At 46.5% G+C, this 26,875-nt stretch overlaps 1 protein-coding gene across 3 annotated transcripts; it reads left to right on the top strand.

Annotated features, from left to right (window-relative positions):
- The first annotated feature begins 1,752 nt into the window (after window positions 1-1,752).
- HHATL (hedgehog acyltransferase like) lies at window positions 1,753-26,875 on the top strand. 3 transcript variants are annotated; one of them, XM_083186196.1, is made up of 12 exons: window positions 1,753-2,086; window positions 11,643-11,732; window positions 11,966-12,033; window positions 12,344-12,457; window positions 15,346-15,540; window positions 15,968-16,177; window positions 16,490-16,661; window positions 17,593-17,737; window positions 19,815-19,850; window positions 22,935-23,136; window positions 24,295-24,436; window positions 26,636-26,875. In XM_083186196.1, the coding sequence occupies exons 3-12, from the start codon at window positions 11,971-11,973 to the stop codon at window positions 26,755-26,757; spliced, it is 1,401 nt and encodes a 466-aa protein (XP_083042322.1). In that variant the 5' UTR covers window positions 1,753-2,086; window positions 11,643-11,732; window positions 11,966-11,970; the 3' UTR covers window positions 26,758-26,875. The 3 variants fall into 3 exon arrangements, with proteins under 3 accessions (XP_083042322.1, XP_083042320.1, XP_083042323.1); XM_083186194.1 differs by having other exon boundaries at window positions 1,754-2,086; window positions 11,589-11,732; XM_083186197.1 differs by lacking the exons at window positions 1,753-2,086; window positions 11,643-11,732 and having other exon boundaries at window positions 11,970-12,033; window positions 15,351-15,540.

Below are 26,875 nucleotides of genomic sequence, written 5' to 3'. Positions count from 1 at the left end.
GTTCACAGGCGAAACCGCCATAACTGGTATTGGCCCTTACAACTACGCTGGGTGATAAAGATCCATGAGAAACACCATGCACACAACTAACACTAACACAGAACACTAGCTACACGCCCACAACACTAGCGAAAGTTCACACGTTAGCCGCCCAGTTTTCGCCAAAACAATTTCCGGTACTTGTTTCCTAGCACGGCGCCCATCGGGGTTGATCGCATGCCTTAAGTTAAGGTACTTAAGGCATGCGATGGACCCGATTTTCTGACTTTTAACAAGCTTAATTGCCGGTAAAAGTGAAACTCGCGTTGATCGCATCCATCTCGTCCCCTAATAAGGGTCCGCGATTCGACCAACGTGATCTATTCTCAACTCCACGCCGACGTGGATAGTAGGGGTATGAAAAGGTCGGACGATGCGTACCGCCGCCCCTTGCGGGCTCGCTGTGCTCGCCACGCTTCGGGTTGGCGTCAATACCGGGGTGGCGTTAACAATGGGGGGCATTTGAAACATCAGGGGGGTTTTCTATGAAAATGGGGTGTTTTGGGGCATTTTACATTAAAATCAATGCAAAATCTGGTCTCAGGGACCATTTTAAATGTGAAAATCGGGTCGATCAAGTCGATCGCATCGCATGCGGATTGGTTGGCATGCGATGCGATCAACGCGATTTTTCCGACCCGATGCATACAATCAAAATCAGTGGCGCCGTGCTAGGAAACAAGTACCCAATTTCCCATTTTCTGACAGGAAAAAAAACAGGCCATGTGCGTGCAAGGTGTGTAAGCATCGCTCGCGCAGTTTGCTATATGGTGCATCTGCTTTTGGACTTGCGTGCAATTCAGAACCAGACCCAGTGTATGCTGGGGGTGTGGATCACTTCGTCATCAGCAAGTTGTTATACAGTCATTAGGTCGACACCATTAGGTCGACATGCATTTACGTTGACGTGTGTCTAGGTTGACATCCAGGAAGGTCGACATGAGTCTAGGTCCACATGGGTTAGGTGAACAGGGCCATAAGTTCGACAGGGCTATTAGATTGACATGGGTTAGGTCAACAGTCAAAAGGTCAACATGGGGTTTTTCATTGTTTTTTACACGAATGTTGACACAGTCGACATGGACACAGGTTAATGTGCACCACATCCCCTCGCATGGCTCGCTATGCTCGGCACACTATTTTATTCTCCCACCACGCCCTAGTTGATGGTAGGACATGAAATACCGCCTGTCGGCACACGTCTGCTCGAAAAACTGTGAAATACCCCATGTCGACCTTTTGACTGTCAACCTTTTGACCATTTTCGACCTAATGACCCTGTCGACCTAGCCCATGTTGACCTAGACTCATGTCGACCTTCATGCATGTCAACTTTCCTGCATGTTGACCTAGACACATGTCGACCTAAATGCATGTCGACCTAATGGTGTGTGTCAACCTAATGACTGTTTAACAACTTGCTGGTGACCCAATGACCGTATCCTTTTGCGGGTTACACACCAGTAAGATCTGGCCTAAATTCCCCCAATTTCAATACAATCTCGACCGATTGTATGTAAATTGGGCATGTTTTGGCATATTTTAGATCCGATTCTGGTCCGATGCGCGTCCCCATTGGTCGTTTGGTCGTTTGGCAGATCCTACCTGCTGCAGTCAGGATTTGAAAACAATCCCTTCAACTGGGTACAGATCCTGATCGGATTGTGATCAGATCATATGCAGATCGTTTGCTCCAAACAGATCTGCTCACAATCAATCTGGTGTGTGCCCTACATTACAGTTACATCTCATTGCTGTATGCACCTGAACAGGTCCCTCATCCTAATACCTAAGACACGGCACTGCTGCAGCTCGCCTGTCTCCTGTCAGGCTGCACTGATAACCAGCCTCCACAGAGTCCCATCTCTGCAGTGCTGAATGCCAGCCTCCTACAGAGCTAATTCATCTCAACTTACTTCAGAGAACCTGAGTGAGTGTCCCAACACTTCACTCCCTGGACTGATGGGTTCCTCACGCCTGCCTGCACCCTGCACTGCTCCTGCTGCTGGAAACTGACTTCTGTGCTCAACTCCTATTCTGCCTCAAGGTCAGTGATACAGGGGACTGAACTGATCCACAAATCCAATATAATGAAGCATTGTTTGCGTTGCTTGGAACCTGGGAACAGAGGGGATTCTATGTCGCTCACATACTGCTCCATAGTGTACTGGGAGAGAATACTGATTGCTGTACTGCAGATACTTGTCACCAATTGCCTGCATTCATTTTACCTAGTTACTATAATCGAGGAACGTCGCTTAATTCCAGATGTATATAAACATTTCAATGGATATCTGAAGTACATTTACAAATAGTATCTGACATTCTATCAGTCGTATATTTTTATCAATGCAGAACTTAATATCTTTAAAAAAATAATGTGTTATTATAATGATTAATTAAGGAAGCGGTTGGGCTGCTCGCAGTGTTGGGCCAGGCTGCATACATGGCTGCTGGTAAAGTGGCACATGATAAAGCTCTGTATTATTATACTACATTGTACATGTGCTGGGACCTGCACAGGAATTGCTGCATACACACAGACAGTACACAGCGCTGCAGTCATCTCTCAGTAGCTGTGATCGCTGCGTTAGCTGAGCTATTAATGGAACAAGATGGTGAAAGCAGCTGAATTAGCTTTACCCACCCGCATTGCTGGCATTGCACCTTCTGGAAGTAACGTGAGACACCCACTGTATTTACACACATGCTTCTTCCATAGACAAAGTCACCTAGCTGGCCCATCGCTCAGCCTATGGGGTAGATATATTAAGCTCGGTGAAGTGATAAAGTGTCTGTTTTTTATCACCGGCCAATCAGCTCTTACCTGTCATTTTTCAAACCAAGCCTGTAACTTCACAGTCAGGGGCTGATTGGCCGGTGATAAAAAAAAACAGACACTTTATCACTTCACTGAGCTTAATAAATCTGCCCCTATATCTGATGTCCGACACCCCTGAGACACTGCACACTACCTGACTCACAACGATGGGGGTTATTCAGAGATGATCGCGGTTGTGCGAATTCGCAATCTTATCGGTTATGAAATGACTGCGCATGCATATGGATTATTGGGCGCATGTGCGAGCCAATTAGCGACAAAAATATCTACGGTAATTGGAATCCCCCAGCAATTTGACAGACGGGAAGCTGGCGTTTTGCGGGTGGTAAACAGACTATTTACTAAGTGTAGGGAAAACCGCAGGCGTGCCCAGAGTTAGGGTGTGTGACGTCAGCTCTGGCCTCAGTAGGGACGTGCAGGCAGGGGAGGCAGCAGAGGCAGTGCTTCCCCTGTAATTTTCTTTAAAACAATTCAAAGAATATACCTATGACACATATTCTGTCAGGGTTGGGATTGTTTGGGCTACAGTATGTTGGTCGACAAGCATAAGGTCGACACCATTAGGTCGACATGGGGAAAGGTTGAAATGGTTCTAGGTCAACATGGGTCAAGGTCAACATGGGTCTAGGTCGACATGGGTTTAGGTTGACAGGACATTAGATCGACACAAGCATTAGGTTGACAGTGTCTAGGTCGACAGTCAAAAGGTCGACATGGGGGTTTTCACTGTTTTTGACCCAAATGTCGACACGGTCGACATGGACACAGTTTGAAGTGCACCGCTTCGCTCGAATGCTTCGGGCGTGGTGCCTCGCTGCGCTCGGCACACTATTTTATTCTCCCACCATGCCCTAGTGGATGGTAGGGCATGAAATACCACCAGTCGGCACATGTCGGCTCAAAAAAACTGTGAAAAACCCCATGTCAACCTTTTCAATGTCGACCTAGACACTGTTGACCTAATGCTTGTGTCAACCTAATGACCTAAACCCATGTCGAAGTAGACCCATGTTGACATTAACCCATGTCGACCTAGAACCATGTCGACCTAGAACCATGTCGACCTAATGGTGTCGACCCAATGCTTGCCGACCAACATACTGTAGACCAAATGACCGTATCCCCTGTGTCATAAGTATTTTCTTTATATTATTTTATTCATTTAAATTAGTTTGGGAGGCACCGATAAGCGGTGCCTCCCACTAACAAGAATGAGGTAGGGATGGCCATTGTTGCCTTTGCCATTGATGATGCAATGCAATGGATGACCATCAATGTTCTTAAATATCGATGGTCATCCATTTTCTTTGACTGATTGGCCTGTGGGCCCCTTGGGGAAAAAAAAAGCTAAATTAAACTATTCGTTTAAGCTTGACATCGATGGCTAAAAAAGCCTATTAAAAAAGAAAATAGTAAAAGCAGCACTTTTAGAAGTGCTTCATTGACTGGGGTTGCTATGATTGGACAGAAGATCCAGCAGCTGTCCAATCACAGCAGCCCCTGTAAATTAAGCTTCTAGAAGAGCTGCTTTTATCTGGCTCACCCCTGTCATCTGTACTCCCACGTCCCTATGTCCGGTTTCCGTGTCTCCATGTCCTGGCTCCCTGTGACCTGTGCCACGGCTCTCCCGTTACTGTCATGGCTCCCTCTTCCCGGCTCCCATATGCCCCAGTCCCTGTTCCCAGCCTCCCTGTGCCTCAGCTCCCCCATCCCTACTCCCTGTGTCCCTGCTCCCGGCCTCCGCCATCCCTACTTCCTGTGTCCTGGCTCTCCTTCCCCCTATCCCCCGTCCCCTGGCTTCCTCTGCTCCCGGAACACCAGTCCCTGCTCCCCCAGTCCCCTGCTCCATGCTCCCCTGTGCCCCAGTCGCTGCTCCCGGCCTGGTGGCAGATCAGCATCGGTGGTGGGGGTGAGGGTCACATAGTAACATAGTAGGTGAGGCTGAATAAAGACTTGCGTCCATCTAGTACAACCTATGTTTATAGTAGCTAATCCCTTGTTATATAGTATGTTCTGATATATTACAGACAGGTTGTTACTTATTCGTACCCGTGGATGTTTTTAACCAATAAATGTTTATCCAACCTTATTTTAAACATATTTATATTGTCTGCCGACACCACTTGTCCAGGAAGAGAGTTCCACAGTTTGACTGTTCTGACTGTAAAGACATTTTTTTCATCTAGATTAACAAAATCTTTTTTCTTCTAATCTAAACGTGTGCCCTCGTGTCCTAGATTCCTTTCTATCAGTAAAAAGGGTGTTTGACAGTTCCTTATATTGGCCCATAGCAACATGACCTGTGAAGTGTATTTCACATCTTAGTAAATTTCACCCGAAATATGAAGCTGAGTGTCATGCCAGCTCCATGTTCTCCTTATCTCCTGGGACACAGGCACCCAGGGCGGAGGGGATGTCATCTACTGATAGACGGACCAAACAGCTGAAACAACCCACACAGTGCTGTGATGCTCAGTGATCTATGTAATAATAATCCCAGGAGATCTGCTGGGGGGTAGGCCATAGGGTCCACCACAGTCAGATCCATATGCATTGGGTCAACCACTGAAGGTCCACATGGCCTCAGGTCAACACCTGAAAAGGTCGACATGCACTTAGATCGACAGGGTCATTGGGCCGACACAATCATTTGGTCGACATGGGCCAAGGTCGACCGTCAAAAGGTCAACATGGGTTTTCCGGGGGTTTTTTGGTCCAAAATGTCAACACAGTCGACATGGACACCATATTGATGCACTGCGACCCCTCGCATAGCTCAACATCGTGGGGCCAATTCAGGTTGGCAAACTGCAAAGATCTCAACCAAGTGCCTGAGATGACGCCCCCCCCCCACCGCCAGCGATGATTCCTCTTGCTAACATGTGAGGGAATATGTAACGAAAAAACGTCCCCTCACACGCCTCCGCTGCAGGAGAAATCATTCGATGTTGCCGACCATCGAATGATTTCTCCAGCCTTCGCAAATAGAAGTCAGTGGAAACTGTCTTTTATTCACGAGCATCCGCACAGGTAACCATGGGAACGCCCAGCGTTTACATGAGGATGCCCATAAGACGCTGGTGTTCCCGTGATGGGCGATCCCCATGAACGCCGCCGTCCGCTCTGATGCTTACAAACTGACTATGCCAAAGCCAATCACAAAGAGGAGCGGCACATTCTCAGTCGTATGATGCGTATGCAGCCAGCAGCGGCTTCAGGCGGGGGCACGGAAACATAGCATGTCCTGATGGAAGGAGTACAGCCGGCCGGGGTGTAATCATGCACCCAAATGTAATAATTCGTGCAATAACAGTGTCTAGGTTAATAGTTAATAAGTCAACACCAAAAGGACGACATGCTCTGGATCAACATTAACAAAAGCTTTACATAGACAGAAGGTTGACATGTGGAAAAGGTTGACACATGAAAATGACGACCTGTACTGTAAACCCTTTAATCCAGAACCATGTCGATCACCCCTCTGTAGAGTATATTTTCATCTTCACACAGGGCAGAACCTTTATCTAACTTCACTTTGATCAATGTTAGGAAACTTTCTAACACAGGAAAGCGACAGATGTAACAGATAGTAAAACTACTGATGGTCATCCATTGCATAGTTTTACACTATCGATGGACATATATATATATATATATATATATATATATATATACAGGGGGGGGGTAGTACCTGTGTAAAAAACTTGCGTCCCCGGCGTCCCTGCTGAGTGCTGGTGCGTGCAGGGGTGTCTGTGCCGCCGCAGGTCCGTGCCGCCGCAGGTTACAAGCTGGCCGCGGCCGGCGGGGTCCTTACAGTGAATAGAAAATAACTAGCGCTTCCCGCGCCGCCGCGTGCATAGCGCTAGTTATTTTCTATTCACTGTAGGGACCCCGCCGGCCGCGGCAAGCTTATACACAATAACAGCGCCGCAGGTTCCCCCGGCGGCACGGACACCCCTGCACGCACCAGCACTGCAGGGACGCCCGGGATGCAAGTTTTTTACACAGGTATATATACCACATGAAAAGTCTGCATTTGTCCCTCTGTACATTACTCTGCAGGATACCTCACAGGCTCAGCACTGCCTCTGATTAAAAACCCTCCCATGATGAGGCCACTGATGCTGACCACAGGGGGCCCAGGGGTACTGACCCTCCCTTCCTTAATCCATCCCTGCCATGCAGCATTTTAAGAGAAGAACAACACAATGATCATCAGTGGACGGGCGATCCTGAGGGGCCAGCATCTAACACTACAGCATAGTTGCCTACCCTCCTGCATTCTCCCTGAAATAGCAGCAAACCCCCCTCTCCCTGATTAGTCTACCAATCTCCCTCATGTCACCTAGAACACATTATGGCTACATGCATGTGTTGTGACCATTTATATGGAACTACGTGTAAAACACAACAGATGAACAATCCCTGACACGTATCAGTGACTTCTCTTTACCAAGTATAGTAGCTCTTACTAACTGCTTTGGGGTCATCTACATTTGGATATAAGTTATTAGAAAAGGTTCGTCTCAGATGTAGCAGTACACACCCACGCTTCTAGGTGCCACGTTCACAATCTCTTTTCATAATCTCTCCATATATGAAACTAGACCGACCCTTTGGGTGGAGCATGACACGCCCTCTCAATGGGGCACTGTGCAAAATTCTGCTACCAACTATAATCTCTCTGAAACTAGTTTTCAAAAGTAGGCAAGTATGCACTGCAGAACCCTGCCAAACAGGCAAAGATGGATTTTACGTGAGCAGATACCAAACCCGCTATGTGGGCGAGCGCAGGACGCTATCACCATGACAAAGTGCTACAAGGTGATCATCACACCGCTATATTAAGCCGAATGAATGCAGGAACCCCGTCACGTGTGCGGAGTATCTGAGTCCCCCATTATACCATAGATGAAAGTCTTATATGAAGGTCACTTATTTCATTTTACGTCAGAAGGAACAGCTAAGCCAGATAACCCCCAGCAAGACTGCCAGGGACTAACAGCCAGCAAGGTGCCATAGACTTTCCACTGCCCTTTATAGCAGGCGTTCGGCTGTCTGAGAACATCTGAGAGGGGACAGTACATAACATGCCTAATACTAAAGGCCCATACACACTGGGCGACTTTGAGCTTAAAGTCGATCAAACTAGCAAGTTTGAGCAGCTTTCAGCTCAAAGCCGCCCAGTGTGTATGGCCCGGCGGTGAGCGGTGATGCGCGCTCCCGCATCATCGCCGGGAAAGCCGTTCATCTGTTGGTATTACCAGCAGATCAGCGCTCTGAGTACGGCTTTGCATAGCGCTGCACTATAGAAAGCCGTCCTCCCCCCTCTGACAGCGCCGGGCAGGGAGAAAGCCGTGTATGCACTGAGCGGCTTTCCCTCCAACGATGACAACGATCATCGCTGTCCATACATGCAGGGCATAATCGCCCAGTGTGTATGGACCTCCACACTCTGGCACCCCATGTTAGGGGAGCATTGCCCACGTGTGTTTTATCAAAAATGTGGGCATGTATGTACAGGGAGCAAGTCAGGGACCCCCTGGCTTCTGTAATAAATGGTGGGTGATTGCTTGCGATGCAACCGCGGCCAGGGGTGCAGTGAAAATTAACTAGTACCATCGCATCGCATGCAAAATTGCATGCGATGCAATCTCATTATGCAGAATAGGGCACTAAGCTATTTGCTTAGTGGGTGCCCTGATAATACACAAGTACCGTACAGTCTACTAACTGAAGAAGTAAAGGAAACGGCTCTCCTTGTCTTGGGCTGTTACAGTTCGACCCTACTGTAAACAAGAATCGCCATGGGGACAAGCAGCCCCCTGCTTTATTACTTGCCCCTGCCTAGCACCAACCATCACTGAGGCAGAAGGTGGCAGACTGGCGGTGTGGGTGTGTTAGGGCATAGGTTGGCAGGCTGGTGGTGAGGGTGTGTTAGGAGGCATAGGGTGGCAGGCTGGTGATGTGGGGGTGTATTAGAAGGCATAGGGTGGCAGGCTAGTGGTGTGGGTGTGTTAGGGCATAGGGTGGTAGGCTAATGGTGTGGGTGTATTAGGAGGCATAGGGTGGCAGACTGGTGGTGAGGGTGTATTAGGAGGCATAGGGTGGCAGACTGGTGGTTTGGGTGTATTAGGAGGCAGAAGGTGGCAGGCTGGTGGTGTGGGTGTGTTAGGGGGTAGAGGCTGGCAGGCTGGTGGTGTGGGTGTGTTAGGAGGCATAGAGTGGCAGGCTGGTGATGTGGGTGTATTAGGGCATAGGGTGGCAGGCTGGTGATGTGGGTGTGTTAGGGCATAGGGTGGCAGGCTGGTGGTGTGGGTGTGTTAGGAGGCAGAAGGTGGCAGGCTGGTGGTGTGGGTGTATTAGGAGGCAGAAGGTGGCAGGCTGGCGGTGTGGGTGTGTTAGGGCATAGGGTGGCAGGCTGGTGATGTGGGTATATTAGGAGGCAGAAGGTGGCAGGCTAGTGATGTGGGTGTATTAGGGCATAGGGTGGCAGGCTGGAGATGTGGGTGTGTTAGGGCATAGGGTGGCAGGCTAGCGGTGTGGATGTATTAGGAGGCATAGGGTGGCAGGCTGGTGGTGTGGGTGTGTTAGGGCATAGGGTGGCAGGCTGGTGATGTGGGTGTATTAGGAGGGAGAAGGTGGCAGGCTAGCGGTGTGGGTGTATTAGGGCATAGGGTGGCAGGCTGGCGGTGTGGGTGTGTTAGGAGGCAGAAGATGGCAGGCTAGCGGTGTGGGTGTATTAGGGCATAGGGTGGCAGGCTGGCGGTGTGGGTGTGTTAGGGCATAGGGTGGCAGGCTGGTGATGTGGGTATATTAGGAGGCAGAAGGTGGCAGGCTAGTGATGTGGGTGTATTAGGGCATAGGGTGGCAGGCTGGTGATGTGGGTGTGTTAGGGCATAGGGTGGCAGGCTAGCGGTGTGGATGTATTAGGAGGCATAGGGTGGCAGGCTGGTGGTGTGGGTGTGTTAGGGCATAGGGTGGCAGGCTGGTAATGTGGGTGTATTAGGAGGCAGAAGGTGGCAGACTAGCGGTGTGGGTGTATTAGGGCATAGGGTGGCAGGCTGGTGGTGTGGGTGTGTTAGGGCATAGGGTGGCAGGCTGGTGATGTGGGTGTGTTAGGAGGTATAGGATGGCAGACTGGTGATGTGGGTGTATTAGGGCATAGGGTGGCAGGCTGGTGGTGTGGGTGTGTTAGGAGGCATAGGGTGGCAGGCTGGTGATGTGGGTGTATTAGGGAATAGGGTGGCAGGCTGGTGATGTGGGTGTATTAGGAGGCGCGCCTAATTTGGGGGCGTGACCTATACTCGCGGCTCCCCGCGAGGCCACGCCCCCATTTTGCCGCTATGGGGGCATGACCCAGAGGCTCTGTGAGCCTCTAGCCATGCCCCCAGCCCCCTGGCTGCGGGAATAGACGGTGTGCGCATGCGCACAGCGTTTATTCCCCGCTGCTTAGCAGCTGACAGGGGGGACTCCCAACAGCCCCCCCACACCGCGGGACACTGCCGCCCGCGGGTGGGACAGCGGGACAGGCCCTGACAATCGGGACTGTCCCTCTAAAATCGGGACTGTTGGGAGGTATGCACACCCACGCTTCTAGGTGCCACGTTCACAATCTCTTTTCTCAATCTCTCCATATATGGAACTAGCCACGCCCTTTGGGTGAAGCATGACACTCCCTCTCAATGGGGCACTGTGCAAAATTCTGCTACCAACTATAATCTCTCTGAAACTAGTTTTCAAAAGTAGGCAAGTATGCACTGCAGAACCCTGCAAAACAGGCAAAGATGGATTTTACGTGAGCAGATACCAAACCCGCTATGTGGGCGAGCGCAGGACGCTATCACCATGACAACGTGCTACAAGGTGATCATCACACCGCTATATTAAGCCGAATGAATGCAGGCACCCCGTCACGTGTGCGGAGTATCTGGCAGGCTGGTGATGTGGGTGTATTAGGGAATAGGGTGGCAGGCTGGTGATGTGGGTGTATTAGGAGGCATAGAGTGGCAGGCAGGTGATGTGGGTGTATTAGGGAATAGGGTGGCAGGCTGGTGGTGTGGGTGTATTAGGAGGCATAGGGTGGCAGGCTGGTGGTGTGGGTGTATTAGGAGGCATAGGGTGGCAGGCTGGTGATGTGGGTGTATTAGGGCATAGGGTGGCAGGCTGGTGGTGTGGGTGTGTTAGGAGGCATAGGGTGGCAGGCTGGTGATGTGGGTGTATTAGGGCATAGGGTGGCAGACTGGTGATGTGGGTGAATTAGGGCATAGGGTGGCAGGCTGGTGATGTGGGTGAATTAGGGCATAGGGTGGCAGGCTGGTGATGTGGGTGTATTAGGGAATAGGGTGGCAGGCTGGTGGTGTGGATGTATTAGGAGGCATAGGGTGGCAGGCTAGTGATGTGGGTGTATTAGGGCATAGGGTGGCAGGCTGGTGGTGTGGGTGTGTTAGGAGGCATAGGGTGGCAGGCTGGTGGTGTGGGTGTATTAGGAGACATAGGGTGGCAGGCTGGTGATGTGGGTGTATTAGGAGACATAGGGTGGCAGGCTGGTGATGTGGGTGTATTAGGGCATAGGGTGGCAGGCAGGTGGTGTGGGTGTGAGGTAGAAGGTTTCAGGCTGGTGATGTAGGAGGGTAAAGGGGGTAGAGGGTACTATGCTGCCCTTGGATATGTACCTGAATAACAATATTCTCAATGTTGTCCATAGTTATACATAACATATTTACCTGTTGATCTGCTGCCACCATGGGGATAAAAACAGCATTACCGCACTATGAGCTGGGATTCTACGCCCTCGTCGTGACCTGCGCTCTGGTCTACTCCTTGAGTGGGATATTCGAAGCATCTCGAGGTACTGGTTTAATATATCTCAATTATTTATTTAGCACCTTCTAATAGTTAGAATCTGATTGTTGCCACGGGCAACTTCCCATTTTCAATATAACTCCCATCTCAGTAAATATACCCCTAAGTGTTATCTGATTGGGAATGGCTGCCTGCAGTTTGGAATTAGGGCTAATGTTGATTAGTCAGTCACCAGTGGCTTGTTTCAAAATACTTTATGACCCATTTTCTGTCGTGCAGATAACATGAACCGGAAGGCGTTTCGAGAAAATGTCAAGTCGGGGTGGCATTACTTTGGAAGGAAAATGGTGAGACAATAGGAAGCTTGACCTAGACAGCAATAGCAACAGTGCCACCTAGTGGTTGGGCTCAGACAAATTATTGATGAGTTCTAATTCACAGGAAAGGCTGGTATATGTTCCTGTAAATGAATGATGTCAATTGTATGGCCTTCAAAACCTTCAGCTCACATTGTGACAGTTGCAGCAGCGGACACTGACGCAACTATAACAGAGGCAGCGATATAGGAGGAGAGAGGGCCCTGCTCGTTATATCTTACATTCTATGTTATCTTGGTGCATTCGTGATTGATAAAATCACAACTCATTATATTTTCAGGACATTGCAGACTTTGAATGGGTGATGTGGTTCACGACATTCCGGAATTATATCATCTTCGCCCTCTCCGGTCATGTTATTTTTGCCAAGATCTTCTCTCTCCTGGTTCCTCAGGTAAGTCAGACATAGGCAAAAATAATGAAGCACAATAGTGAGGTCACCTATCATTTGCCAGCACTTGGGGGACTGAGCAACATTTTGATATTTTCAGTACAGATATCTAACACATAATGGGGGTGATTCCGGTTGAAATTCGCAGTTTTACGTGTCCTTTAAACGTCGCCCAGCGGTTGCACAAATGCTCACCCTTGCATGTCGATTTCCCCAAACACATGCGAATGGATGATTAGCGTAAACATCCATTTGCAGCCTTCCGTGCAAGGGCAAAATCATTCGATGGTCGCAGACCATCAAATGATTTTGCCAGTGCTCACAGACCTAAGACACCTCTCTGGTGTCTTAGATCTGTGGCTCCCTGTACGGGAAGCCGGTGGGCGCTGGGCTTTCCCATAGGCACGACCACGGCCCCCCACCTGCACTGCTGTGTGTGAGTGGCCAACGAATAATCAATTCGCCGCGGCTGATCGCACAGTGCAGCTGCAGAAATGTTTATGCACATGTGCAGACGCAAAACATCGCTCCCCTGTGCGAACGCGCAGGGGAGCGATCAGACCAGAATGAGGGCCAATATAACAAATGTACAATATATTTCACTCATCCGTCTATCAACAAAAATGTTGTGTGCTTGTACATGGCATGTAACAGCCTAAAAAATGTCACCTTCTATAGAATAATTGTCCCTTTGGTACTTGTGAGTTATCCGGGCTGCCGATTTTTTCATCGTGCCCGAAAAATCGCGGGCATCGCGTCGGCCGCGGCCTTTATAAGGGGCCGCGACCGACGTGATGCCCGCGATTTCCCATAGACAGTAATGTTAAAAGACGCGATGGACCCGATTTCCCATAGACAGCAATGTTAAAATTATTACCGTAATGTTAAATGATGTGCAAAATAAAATGACAATGTGAAATGGGCCAATATGGCCATTTCACATTGGATATGTTTTAAAAAAAAAAATGTTTCATGGCCCCGTTAACGCCACCCCGCTATTGACGCCAACCCGAAGCGTGGCGAGCGCAGCGAGCCCGCGAGGGGCGGCGGTACGCGTCCTCCGACCTTTTCATACCCCTACTATCCACGTCGGCGTGGAGTTGAGAACAGAAAGTGTGGCGAGCGCAGTGAGCCACCGAGCCCGAAGCGTGGCGAGCGCAGCGAGCCCCGCGAGGGGACGCGGACACCTGTGAAGCCCGCGAGGAGACGCGGATACCTGTGAAGGTATTCGTGGCCCCTCGCGGGGCACGCTGCGCTCGCCACGCTTCGGGCTCGCCACACTTTCTATTCTCAACTCCACGCCGACGTGGATAGTAGGGGTATGAAAAGGTCGGAGGACGCGTACCGCCGCCCCTCGCTTTGGGGGTAAATCGCGGGCATCGCGTCGGTCGGGTGTCCTTAAGTTAACTAAACTTAAGGACAAAATCGGCAGCCCGGATAATTCACAAGTACCGTCCCTTTCCTTCTACTGGATACGGTTGATCTATGTAGAAAAAAAAAATATTGGGGTTTATAATCACTTTCAAAAGTTTTTTTATTGTCCAAAGAAAGCCAAACAGAACATATAGAACAGTTTTTGAATTGTCATTCTTAAAAAGTAAAGACAAAAATGTTTAGACTTTTTATTTTTAATTCTGCTAAATATATTTGTTTAGTTTTAAAAGAAATTGTTGTCAATTTATATAAAATACAATTTATTGACCAGTTTTTATAATGGCTTCCAAAAAGTCAGATGTTGTAATGTTAGAAAAAATTCCGACAATTTATTTCATATTATGAATTATTAGTCAGAAGATATAATTATTAAATACAGCCATTGGATTTCACAGACAGGCATATGAAATGTTTATGTAAACAAAAACAAAAAACCCTGCATTTATTTACTATCAATAATTATATAATTTTCTTTCAGGAAATTACATTAAAAATATAAAAATAAATGAGTCACTATTAAGGTTATAGAATTCTTCTGTCATTTTCTATAAATTTCAGGAAAACGGTTGGATAAACTAGTATATAAAAATATGGAAGAAAATATTATGACTTTAGAACCGTCATGTATACTTTTAAAAATAACCTTTGTGATGTCATTTTCATTAAAATCTAAGATTTTATTATTCCAAATGTCAAGAAAATTGATTCATAAATTGTACAAATAAATTTTGTGTTTGAGAGTAAACACTGCAGGTTAAAAAAAAAAAACACATTTTAATTAATAACCACTAAACAACATAATATTAACATAAATATAATAATATAAAAGTCACAACAATTCACAGAGAGCAAGAATAAAATCACATATAAAGCAAATTCATCTTTGATAACAAGGAGTTAATAATCAGCAGAAACATTCTTGGTGCAGATAAAATAGAAGAAAAATAAATACTGAATTCATGTACACAGGTAACAGGTGTTTTGGGCCTATTGCATTCATTTGTAAATACTGTAAATGTGAATTTAGAATTGTATGCATCTTATCGATCCAACCACCTACTATCTGTACTGGTTTGGTACTTGTCACCATCATCATCAGTGAGCACTTGCACCGGCCTAATTTGGTGTAAAAGCTACATCTAAATACAGACATACAGGTATCTACACTTATGTCAAACTCTATGAACATTGTAGTTGATGTTGCTACACCTCCACGGAACATTGCCTAAATTACAACCAGTTACACCTCTCAAGTCCCAAATACATTTCTGGCATACCTATTTGAAATCTCCCACATGTCTTTGTTTTATAGAGAATGTTACCATTTACTAAAAATTTTTTTTTTTTTAACCATGAAATTATTTTTTTCAAAAAGTTGTTTGAAATTTTTTATAATTTTTTGGAAAAATTCCAACTTCCATCATGAGTGAATGAGTGATGGACTTGTCTCCACACAGTACAGGTCCTGGATCTACATGTTGTACGGACTCCTGACTGTATTTGTAATCATGGGAAGTAACTACTTGATGCTCATCTTGTCGCACTGCTTCATCCTCTACACCATCTCGCTGGTAAAATCGAAGTGGCTCTGTTTTGCTGCCGGCCTGTGCAGTCTGGTGACCTTCAAGTTGGAGCCTTTCATCTCCTGGCAAGTATGTTTTTTGGGGCTATATGTGGTGAGATGACAGAATTATGTTTACAATATCCATATAATGCATGGTGCATATTAAGGGAATTGCCATACAGGGGCCTTACTAGATATTTGTGGGCCCCCATAGCAATTGTTTATAAAATCTCTTATGTACCACCCAATGGTGAACAATCACATGCACCTATGGCAGTTATGCCCTTGATGGCAGGTAAACTGGCGTCATACACTCAATAGAGGCCAGGGAAGAAGGCCAATATTCAGTTCCTGTCCCGCAAGGGCATTTACCCTGCTTTGTATGTAGGAGACCCTGGTACTGATTTAGGTCTATTCAAGACACAACAAATAATCCTGTTACGCTGTTGATATTATGAGGTTGGGAAATGTCCTCATTGGGTGACTGATTGTGCTCCTGTGTTTCTTGGCTCCAGAATGGTTTTGTCACAGGGTCTTTCAATCTACAAGACATCCTGTTCTACGGGGGCAGCGGATTCACCATACTGCGATGCATGAGCTTCGCCCTGGAGACCTGTGACCGAAAAGAGGGATTTTATTCTCCTATTGATCTCCTCAAGTACAACTTCTACCTCCCGTTCTTCTTCTTTGGCCCAATTATGACTTTTGACCAGTTTTACCAACAGGTGAGCCACAGACAAGGCTGCAACTAAGGGTGTGCGGGTGATGGCATAGCTCATGGGGAGCAGGGACTACATACTGGCATCATGGCTGCCTAAAAGCACCTGCAATGACCGGCAGGGTCCTGAACCGGTGCCCTGCAGCGTAGATCAGTTGCAGCAGATCCTCCAGGAGCAACCTTAGGCCGCTCTACAGGCACATTGCAGTCTGTACGGGGGCTGTAGGGACCTTAGTACTTTGTCATTTGTGAGCTAAATATAACCCAAGAAGAGAACCTGGGGAATAATACTGATGTTTTGCATTAATATCATTCCCAGGTGCACACAAAGGCCCTGACACGCAAGGACAACGAGATGTGGAACATACGTGTCCAGGCTGCGACCAACCTGCTGGTGATACTTCTTGTGGACGTGTTCTTCCACTTCCTCTATATCCTCACCATCCCGTCCGACCTGAAGTTTGTGAATAAGCTTTCCGACTGGGAATTGGGTTTGTAACATTTCTACATTCACCGCTCTTCTCTCTCATAGGAATAGGTTCTCTATGTCAGGGATGGTTCAACGCCACATGTCGCCTAGGTGGTTGCATGCACCTACTTTTGGCGTACTCAGTTCTGGCTTATATTTCATCTGATGCAGGTTCACAGCTGAAGTCATCCATGACTGGAAATTCTTATGTTTGTAATCTGCCTATAGAATCTTTAAACTCAGTAAACAAACTTGTTTGTGCTATTTTAAAGGAAATCAGCACCTTCCCAGCTTGTCCTTAATGTCCCCAGCTAATTAACTAATAACATCATCAGAATGTTTGCAGCAGCACAGAGTATGTCAGGAGCTGGTGTTGTGAGAGGCAGTGACCTGTCTCCTACTGTGATTCTGTTATCTTAAACCAGCCACTAAACAATTTGTTATTTGTCAGTTTATTTAATTTAATTACAACAATACAGAATAATTGAGTTCTTAAGATATGCTTATAAATGTGTGCAATAAATCCAGAAATACAATTAATACACAGTGTAGTTTTTACAACACAGACAGTCTTTGGCAAGTGTTTTATATGTTTTAAAAGGCTCAAACATTAAAGCACAGTATTCTGCTTACTTCCTCAAAAACATACCCAAAAAAACAAAACCAGGTTGAAATCGCACCCATCCCTGCATCTTGCAGACTTTACTCCAACCCCAGATTAATGACTCACAGTCAAAAAAGTTCCACCACCCCCCCCCCCCCCATAAGCTTTATTAAATGTGTTACATTTTAGCAAAGGGCTGCATACTGGTCTACTCTTGTGAAATTGAATGTATGGTATTTAGTACTATTATACACAGACTGTAATATAGACAAATTGATAGGCTTCTTTTGCTTTTTAAGATAAATTACAGTATTAGGTATGTAACACCAGTTTCTATATCTCCTGGCAGCGGGACTAGCATACTCTAACTTGGTGTATGATTGGGTGAAAGCAGCAGTGATGTTCGGAGTTATAAACACGATCTCCAGACTGGATCACATGGATCCACCACAACCCCCAAAATGTATCACTATGCTCTACGTCTTTGCAGAAACGTAAGTTCAGGCAGCTACATATGCTCTACGTCTTTTCCAATATAAGCAGGTACATCTTTGCTGAAATGTTAGTCGGTGCATCTATCCTCTAAGTCTTTGCTGAAACAAAAGTCAGCGCAGCTATGCTCTGTGTTTTTGCTGAAATGTACGTTGGCACAGCTATGCACTGTGACTTTGCAAAAATGTACGTTGGTGCAGCTATGCACTTTGTCTTTGCCGAAACATAGGTTGGTGAAGCTATGCTCTGTGTCTTTGCCGAAACGTATGTTGGTGCAGATATGCTCTGTTTCTTTGCAAAAATAACATACATTGGCTCAGCTATGTTCTATGTCTTTGCTGAAACATAAGTCAGCGCAGCACCAGCTTTGTGAATTAGTCATTATTACCTCACCTCTATCTGATTCTGCAGGTAATAATTTCAATCAAGGTACCGTTCACATGAAACATGATCAAACTCAAAATTTTAAAGTGATATTAGGTCACATTCCTGAGTTTCCAAAAACAGAACAATAGTGTTCTGAAACAAATATGTCCAGGGACAGACTGAGGCTACTTTCCAGCCTCGGCATTGTTTGTGTTTGCACAATAAAAGCATGAACACGATCTCCAGACTGGATCACATGGATCCACCACAACCCCAAAATGTATCACTATGCTCTACGTCTTTGCAGAAACGTAAGTTCAGGCAGCTACATATGATCTATGTCGTTTCCAATGTAAGCAGGTACATCTTTGCCGAAATGTTAATCGGTGCATCTATCCTCTAAGTCTTTGCTGAAACAAAAGTCAGCGCAGCTATGCTTTGTGTCTTTGCCGAAACGTACGTTGGTGTAGCTATGCTCTGTGTCTTTGTCGAAACATGTTGGCGCAGCTATGCTCTGTGTCTTTGCCGAAACGTACGTTGGTGCAGATATGCTCTGTGTCTTTGCAAAAATAACATACAGTACATTGGCGCAGCTATGCTCTATGTCTTTGCTGAAACATAAGTCAGCGCAGCACCAGCTCTGTGAATTAGTCATTGATACCTCACCTCTATCTGATTCTGCAGGTAATATTTTCAATCAAGGTACCGTTCACATGAAACATGATCAAACTCAAAATTTTAAAGTGATATTAGGTCACATTTCTGAGTTTCCATAAACAGAACAATAGTTTTCTGAAACAAATATGTCCAGGGACAGACTAGGGCTACTTTCCAGCCTCGGCATTTTTTGTGTTTGCACAATAAAAGCATGTGTGTGCATGTTAGGGGGGTGTGGCCACTGCTCATGCAGGTGTGACACAAGTCAGGGGGGCATGGTCTCCCAGCATGATCCCATCTTTTTTGCAGACCGGCATATTGGGCAGGTGGCAAATAAAAATCCAGAAGGCTGTGCAACGTGTATCCATCCCATCTCTCTGTGTGGTTGGACCACCCAACAGGCCATCGGCCTCTCTGGCTTTTGCCAGAAGTGCCAGATGGCCAGTCTGGCCATGCCTATGTTTGATGAGGTGGTGCCTTTTTTGGGTAGACAGACACATTCAGATCCAAAGAAACATTATCTGATGAAAATACTTTTGTTTGGCTGCTTTGTATCAGCTTCTATAAATATTAAAGGTAAAGACAGTGATGAGCTGTCTGTATGTATTCATACCCCCTAATAATTTTCATTATAATTTACACACCGTGAACCCGATTCTGAGTCAGACACAGTGCTTCAAACGGTGGGTTTTACCATACTGAGCATGCACAAGAGTGAATTCCGATGGGGCTCTGGTGATTCATTTCTAAAACCTCCATTTGGATTGTAGAATTATCTGGTAATCTTGGCAGACAGAGATGAATATGAACAATTTCATTAACTTTCATTAAAATATGTTTATATTTTATATTCGTGAGTATAGCGTAATGAAAGACCGGTTCTGTCAACCAATTAGAGGGTGGCGCTAAAGAAGCTTGTTGGCTATTTAATGCATGCAAAGTACAGCTTAGTTATCCTAACATCTGGTGGACAGAGAGTTGTATTACACACCACTTCATGGTGAATGGCGCAAGGACGTAACACATTTCTAATGGTCCTTTCCCCTCCTGTTACAGGCATTTTGACAGAGGAATCAATGACTGGCTCTGCAAGTAAGTTACCACATTATATCTTGCTTGCACCTCATGTAATTTGTCTGTCTCCCCCTTCCTACTAGATTGTAAGCTCCTCAGAGCAGGGCCCTCTTCCCTCCTTTTGTCAAAGCCCTCTTCTCTTCATATATCACTCACAGCTCTCCTATACTCAAACACTCAGTAACCATCTTTGTCCGCATTCTCATCTCCATCATTGGCCACAAGCCTCTAGTACAGGACAGGCCAACCTGTCGCTCTCCAGATGTTGTGAAACTACAAATCCCAGCATGCCTTGCCACAGTTTTAAGACTCCCTTATAGCAAAACTGTGGCAAGGCATGATGGGATTTGTAGTTTGACAACATCTGGAGAGCCACAGGTTGGCCAGGCATGCGTCTAGTAGTATGTTGATCAAGTCCTCACTACTTACATCTAATCTGTAATGTGTATTGAATTGTGGCGCTCTTTTTACCTGTATTCTATTTTTGTTATTTATTTACTGTAATGCTAAGTTTTGTCTCCCTGTACTGTTCCTTTGTACGGCGCTGTGAAACACTAAATAAAATTATAATAATAATATATATATATATATAAAGGCACCACAGGAAGGGTTATGCAATCTGTTATTATAGTTATTTATGCTCATCATCAGAGAAAGATGTGCAGACAGAAGCTGTAACACACTAATGTGGTTGTAATGAAAATTCCAGTATTTCATAAGTATATTTATGTTGTATATAATACATTATGGCGCCCTGTGCTTGCTCGGCCCCCTTTACACATGACCTCACACAGGGAACAGAGTTGCTAGCACCTAGAAATGACAGCGGTCTCGGTAGTCCATGCCACTGTAGGGGCACTACTGCTGTGCTATTGGCTGCAGGGTGCCGTTTCATGCACCCTGCAAGCCAGAAGCATGGGCAATGGGGCAGACAATGGTGTGAACACAGAACCTCTGCACTCATTGAAGCGGAGCACTTGCCCACACCTACTGTAGTTACGGCAGTGCATAATGGCAGTTATCCAGCTTCAGGTAGCCTTGCGCTAACAGTTTCCCAGTTAATACAAAACACAGTGAGGCAGATTTAAAAATAAGTTATATTCTTGTTATCACATGTTAGAAAGGACGAATGGTGCTACAGCCAATCCGCTCCTAACTGCCATGAATTTGAAAAATGAGTTAGGGTGTATTGACTGGAGTACCATTATCATTCGAAATTTGCGATAACATTTTGTAACTAAGAGGCTGATTTATCAATGAGCTTCATCATACATTCGATTAATGGCGATATAGACAATCATATGACAATAAGAAGCTGATTTGCTGGATCGCCATTTATCATACATAAGGAGTTTTAAAATCATAAGGCAGGCTTACATAGTTTTGCTGTCCTGGCATATGACACAGGAGTTGCCCTACATACAATGGTATCCAGAGACCACTTCTGTGTCATATACATTTGGTTGCAACAAAACACAACTCTGAGAAGAAAGATTGAAGCTGACCTCTTAGCGCATAGGGTGTTTACTGAGAAAAATGTATCCTTATAATAAAAATTTCATTTATTCCACATAAAATGACAAAAAATGACAATGACAATAAAATGACAGTGAATTCTTTCTCACCCAACTATAGTGGTGGAGCCAGGATGGTAAAGACAGAGTGTTCCGAATAAGGGTTCACCCTGTCGGCTCCACAGGTAAGGGTTGAGTGGAAGTCCTCCTGGATGTACAGCAATCCTTTTGGGGTCCAACGCGTTTCGAGTCTTGCTGACTCTTTTTCAAGGCTACTGAATTGTTCCTAGGTTGCTGTATTTATGGGCAAAAAGGGCGGTAAAAGTGGGGGGTGTGTCATCAAGTTGTGTCACTCGGAAAGGCCTCCTCGGAAACGGATGTCCGTTTCCTTCACAGGTACGTCCGGCCCCGATAACCGGAAGTGCGAAAGTTCCAGCATCCTGTGTGGACGCATCTGTATGAGCCGGCGTTTACCGCTACTTCCGGTTGCGGCAGTCGGAAGTGCGCGGTCCGGCTTGTGGTGTGTTCTGCTGGAGACGAGGACTATCCATCCTGTGCTCCGTAGCTGTACAGCTGGGCTCCATCTTTAATGTGGTTATGGGCAGAAGGCATCACCGGTGGCCATCTTGATTCAGACTCCATCTTTAATGTTGGAAAGGGCAAGCGGCTTCAAACGGTGGCCATCTTGGTTTGAACGGTTTGAAGTGAACACACCACAAGCCGGACCGCGCACTTCCGACTGCCGCAACCGGAAGTAGCGGTAAACGCCGGCTCATACAGATGCGTCCACACAGGATGCTGGAACTTTTGCACTTCCGGTTATCGGGGCCGGACGTACCTGTGAAGGAAACGGACATCCGTTTCCGAGGAGGCCTTTCCGAGTGACACAACTTGATGACACACCCCCCACTTTTACCGCCCTTTTTGCCCATAAATACAGCAACCTAGGAACAATTCAGTAGCCTTGAAAAAGAGTCAGCAAGACTCGAAACGCGTTGGCCCCCAAAAGGATTGCTGTACATCCAGGAGGACTTCCACTCAACCCTTACCTGTGGAGCCGACAGGGTGAACCCTTATTCGGAACACTCTGTCTTTACCATCCTGGCTCCACCACTATAGTTGGGTGAGAAAGAATTCACTGTCATTTTATTGTCATTGTCATTTTTTGTCATTTTATGTGGAATAAATGAAATTTTTATTATAAGGATACATTTTTCTCAGTAAACACCCTATGCGCTAAGAGGTCAGCTTCAATCTTTCTTCTCAAATTTCCATTTTGGTGTTCGGGAGACACCAGGGAGTGTGACCATAGCAGCGAGGGGGTGCGCAGAGCGACACAAGACCACCCATTTACAAAACACAACTCTGCCTGATAGTGCAAATACATGGCTGATATCCCCAGATAAAATCTGGAAAGATATTAACAGTATTTAGTTAGAGTTGCAGGAGGGCTTGCACTCGCCAATAGATTAAAGTCGTATGAAGGTGGAGAACTGTAATATATGTGCATAACTCTAAAGCATGCAATACACATAAACCACACGCTACACATATGCGCCTCTGACACTGTGTCTTTCCTCTTTCACAGATACGTGTATGATTACCTCGGGGAGGGTCATACTAACATTAAGAAGGAATTGGTGGCCACTATCTCCACGTTCCTGGTCACCACCTTGTGGCTCGGCCCCTGTGATATCGTCTATATCTGGTCTATTTTCAACTGCTTTGGTCTGAACTTTGAGCTGTGGGTTCAAAAATTCTTTGAGCTGGAGCAATTCGCCAAACTGGAGGTCAGTCTGGGTCACCGCCGATGTACCAGTTCTCCACCACAAAACCATGTCCTTATATATTATGGTTGGTGTAGATTAGCCACTTTTTAGGGCACATAGAGTAAAATGGTCAATATGACCCAACAGGTTTCCCATATTTGTGACCTTTGACTTAACTTTTCTGTTTTACTATAACCATTTCATTGCATTGGACAATTATTATTAACCTTGATCTGTATTGTGATAGCATACATTATCAAACCAAAGTTATAGAATACCCCAACAATTCCTGATATTTTTGAAATGTAAGTAATTCCACTCCAGTGAATAATCCGCAACTGGTGCAAAGATGGGGGGGGGGGGGGTTGCGGCTTGCTCTGACTGGTATTCCGGAGGGAGGGAACACCTCCCAATGGGACTGCCTTGGTGACTGGCAGGTCGGGCTTCCAATAGGGAGTCACTGCCGGTCACAGTGAAGCCAGTGCAGACTCACAGACTGCATCTGGCTTCACTACAGTGGCGGATTTTGTCTGGGAGGGGGGCTGCAGCTCTGCAGCCCATAGGTAAAAACTGCCACTGATGGTAGGCCATGAAATATTTGCCTGTCGGCACATGTCGGCTGAAAAAAAAACGTGAAAAACCCATGTTGATCTTTTGACTATTGACCTTCCCAATGTCAACCTTTTGACCCTGTCGACCTTAGGCATGTTGACCTATTGTCTGAGTCGACCTAAGACCTGTCGACCTTCAGTGGTCAATCCAATGTATGAAGACCTTAATAGTGTCGACCTAATGATCGTTTCCCATTTGGGAAGAACTTCAAACATAGAGGTTAGAGGGCCCTGCTCGCAGGTTTACAATCCAACGATGTTTCTGCATGAATATATATATATGCCCTAGTAAATAAAGGGATCCAGCATCTGCCGGGTCACCTCAGTCACCCCCCTCTACAGCGGCTACTGTTCCCACCTCCTCTCTTCCCCGCACCCTCCCAACTTGTTATATTTTCCCCTCCTGTTGCCGCAGCCTGCTTGTCACACAGCCGCAAGTTTGTGAGATGACAATAATGAATTGGTAAATTGGACATCACAAAGGTCACAGTGACTTTAATACTACTGTGAACTAAACCCGTTATATTTTAGCATAAAGAGATAACTGTTCTGCATTTTTTCCCGGTAGGCCAAGCTGCCAGAATCAATGTCCAGGAGAATCCGGGGTTTTTTTGGTGCAGCTAATTTCTGGGCAATTATTTTATACAATATTTTAGCCCTCAACAGCCTGGAGTTCGCTCTGCTGGTCGCTAAGAGGATTCTTATAACAGGTACAGTCCATGTAGCTTTATAAAAATGGCTAGAGGTATTACCCACTGGCATATCCATAATGGGTGCACATGAGCTAATGGGTGTGTAGAGGGACCCACAATGCACTGGCTGTGCTCATTTTGACCTGCGACAGTGACTCTGAAATCTAGAAGAAGCATATGTCTCCAGGAGAATGGCTTTGTGGCCACTTTCCTGGAATTCTGCCCAAACACAGTAGGATTAATCACGGGCAAAATGGCCACTGTGCCATTTTCTAGGAGACATGCACACCACCTACTGTAGTTCTCAGTCACTGTTGCTGCCTGCTACAGAGGAGGGGGCCCAGGTAGAGACTGTACATGGGGCCCAGGTAGAGAATGTACATGGGCCCCTCTTAATAAGCCCCTGCCATTACTGCTCAACATAGGTTATGGTAATGATATGTCCTAATCAAAGTAATAGAGATAAAACTGGAAGGGTTAACCAAAAATAAAGCTCATTGATTTGTCAGGACCTAGGGCCTGGGACCAATCATTATCAACATTTAGTCTTGACCAGATTTATGGATGCACACAAGATATGTCTATTAACACGGCATTTAGTTGGTTAAATGACATATGCACTCCCGTTCTGCACCTAGTTGGGGTCGCACGTGAAGCCCGCCATTGCTGATCAAACTTTTCCAGTACAAGTTCAAGATTAATGTAATAATATAGATGCAGGTTATGTGCAACATGCAAAGTTACAAAACACAACTGCCAGTGTCTACTTTACCATTCATTTAACTATTCTGCATCCTAACACGCTGGGTACAGAGGCAGAACTACCATTGGTGCAGCAGGTGCATTGCACCGGGGCCCATAAGGACTAAGGGGCCCACTGTTGACAACCCCTGCTGTGTGGCATATTGTGGACTTGGGTTGGACTGGAGGTGGTAGGCCTATATTATATTTTTGCACCTGGGCCGACCACTCACAAGTTCCACCACTGGCTGGGTATGAGGTGGCACCAGGTCCCTACAACTCTTGGATCATAGGAATCCTCTAATGACCACGCATGGAAGACCATGCACAGACCTTCACAATTGTCTTCAAGGGCTGAATGTTCTTTAGCAAGAGGAGCAGGGAAAGATACTATAATGTGGGATTGGGGGGTGGTTGCTGGATACCATTATCAGGCCCTGGCAACTGCATTTAAATGGAGCCCAATAGCTCAGTTGTTACCAATCATATGTACAGGGGTGCCAACAGCTCTGCCAGGCCCCAATAAAACAAGGGCAGTCGGTCCTCTCTCTTCCACTGCCTGGCTCTCTGGAAAGGGGGAGAGGGGTATCGGGCCCAAGGCCCCTCCATCAGAACCAGGCCTGAGTAAAAATTTTGATAAAAATTTCGGAAAACTTCGGGTGGATCTCTAGAGCAGTAGATCTCGACCTCGGTCCTCAAGGACCGCCAACAGTTCACGTTTTTCAAATCTCCACAGAGAATTTCAGGTGAAATAATTAGCTCCACCTGTGACCTTCAAAACATGCACTGTTGGGGGTACTTGAGGACCTAGGTTGAGAACCACTGGTCTAGAGAACCGAACCGCACATCTCTAGTCATTACTATCAGGGTCAGAGACCTCTCAGTACCACATTTTAACTTGAGGCTACACATGCAGAACATGCACTCACTGCAGTTGCATTGTTGCCCACCTCAGGGCAGGGATGACTTTGCCATTGAGCAGCTTTAGGTAGCGATCTGAGGGTGCGCTGAGAGAGAGGCATTCTTGCTGGTTCTGATGTGGAGTATTGGTGTGTCGGTAGGGGTGGGAGCAGTAAGCTGAAGTTTTGCCTCTGGTGCTGAAAAACCTTGCACCGGTCCTGCCTCAGGTTGTACCCCCAATGTAAGGCCCTGCAGGGCTGTCGAGACAATAGGGGGAGTGGGGTGGGGGCGGTACTAGAGAGGAGGCTAGGTCACTCAGCATATAATTAATTGGAGCACCAAGCAGGGGTGTTGCTCCACTTCTCAAGCTGACATAAGTCCCCGGTTGGTCCCCCCCAGACATGCAGAGGCCCAGGTACACTTGCACCTGTCACCCCCCCCCCACACACACACACACACACACACACACATACACGCATGGTGCACCTCACCCCAGGCATTAACACACTATTTATAGTAAAATGTCACCTTCTAACTGCACTGTTGATGCACGATTCTCCTTCTGTCCTATGACAGGTTTCCCAGCGAGCACAGCGTCCATCTGGTTTGTGACGTACTGCGGGGTGCAACTGATAAAGGAGAGAGAGCGGATTCACGCAATCGAGGAGGAGAAAAGAGACAAGCTGAAAGCTGCCTGAGAACAGGGCCATTCTAACTGAGCCGAAGCAATTGGCCGCATATCGTTAGAGGAGATCATAATTACCCATAGACCATGGCTACAAGCCAGACAATGTACAATACACATCAATGTGCACA

The sequence above is a fragment of the Crinia signifera genome, chromosome 5, assembly GCF_055691185.1.
Source record: "Crinia signifera chromosome 5, ASM5569118v1, whole genome shotgun sequence".
In the NCBI taxonomy this organism is placed as follows: Eukaryota; Metazoa; Chordata; class Amphibia; order Anura; family Myobatrachidae; genus Crinia; species Crinia signifera.
The sequence above is the reverse complement of the archived record's forward strand: the minus strand, read 5'-3'. Positions and strand labels throughout refer to the sequence as shown.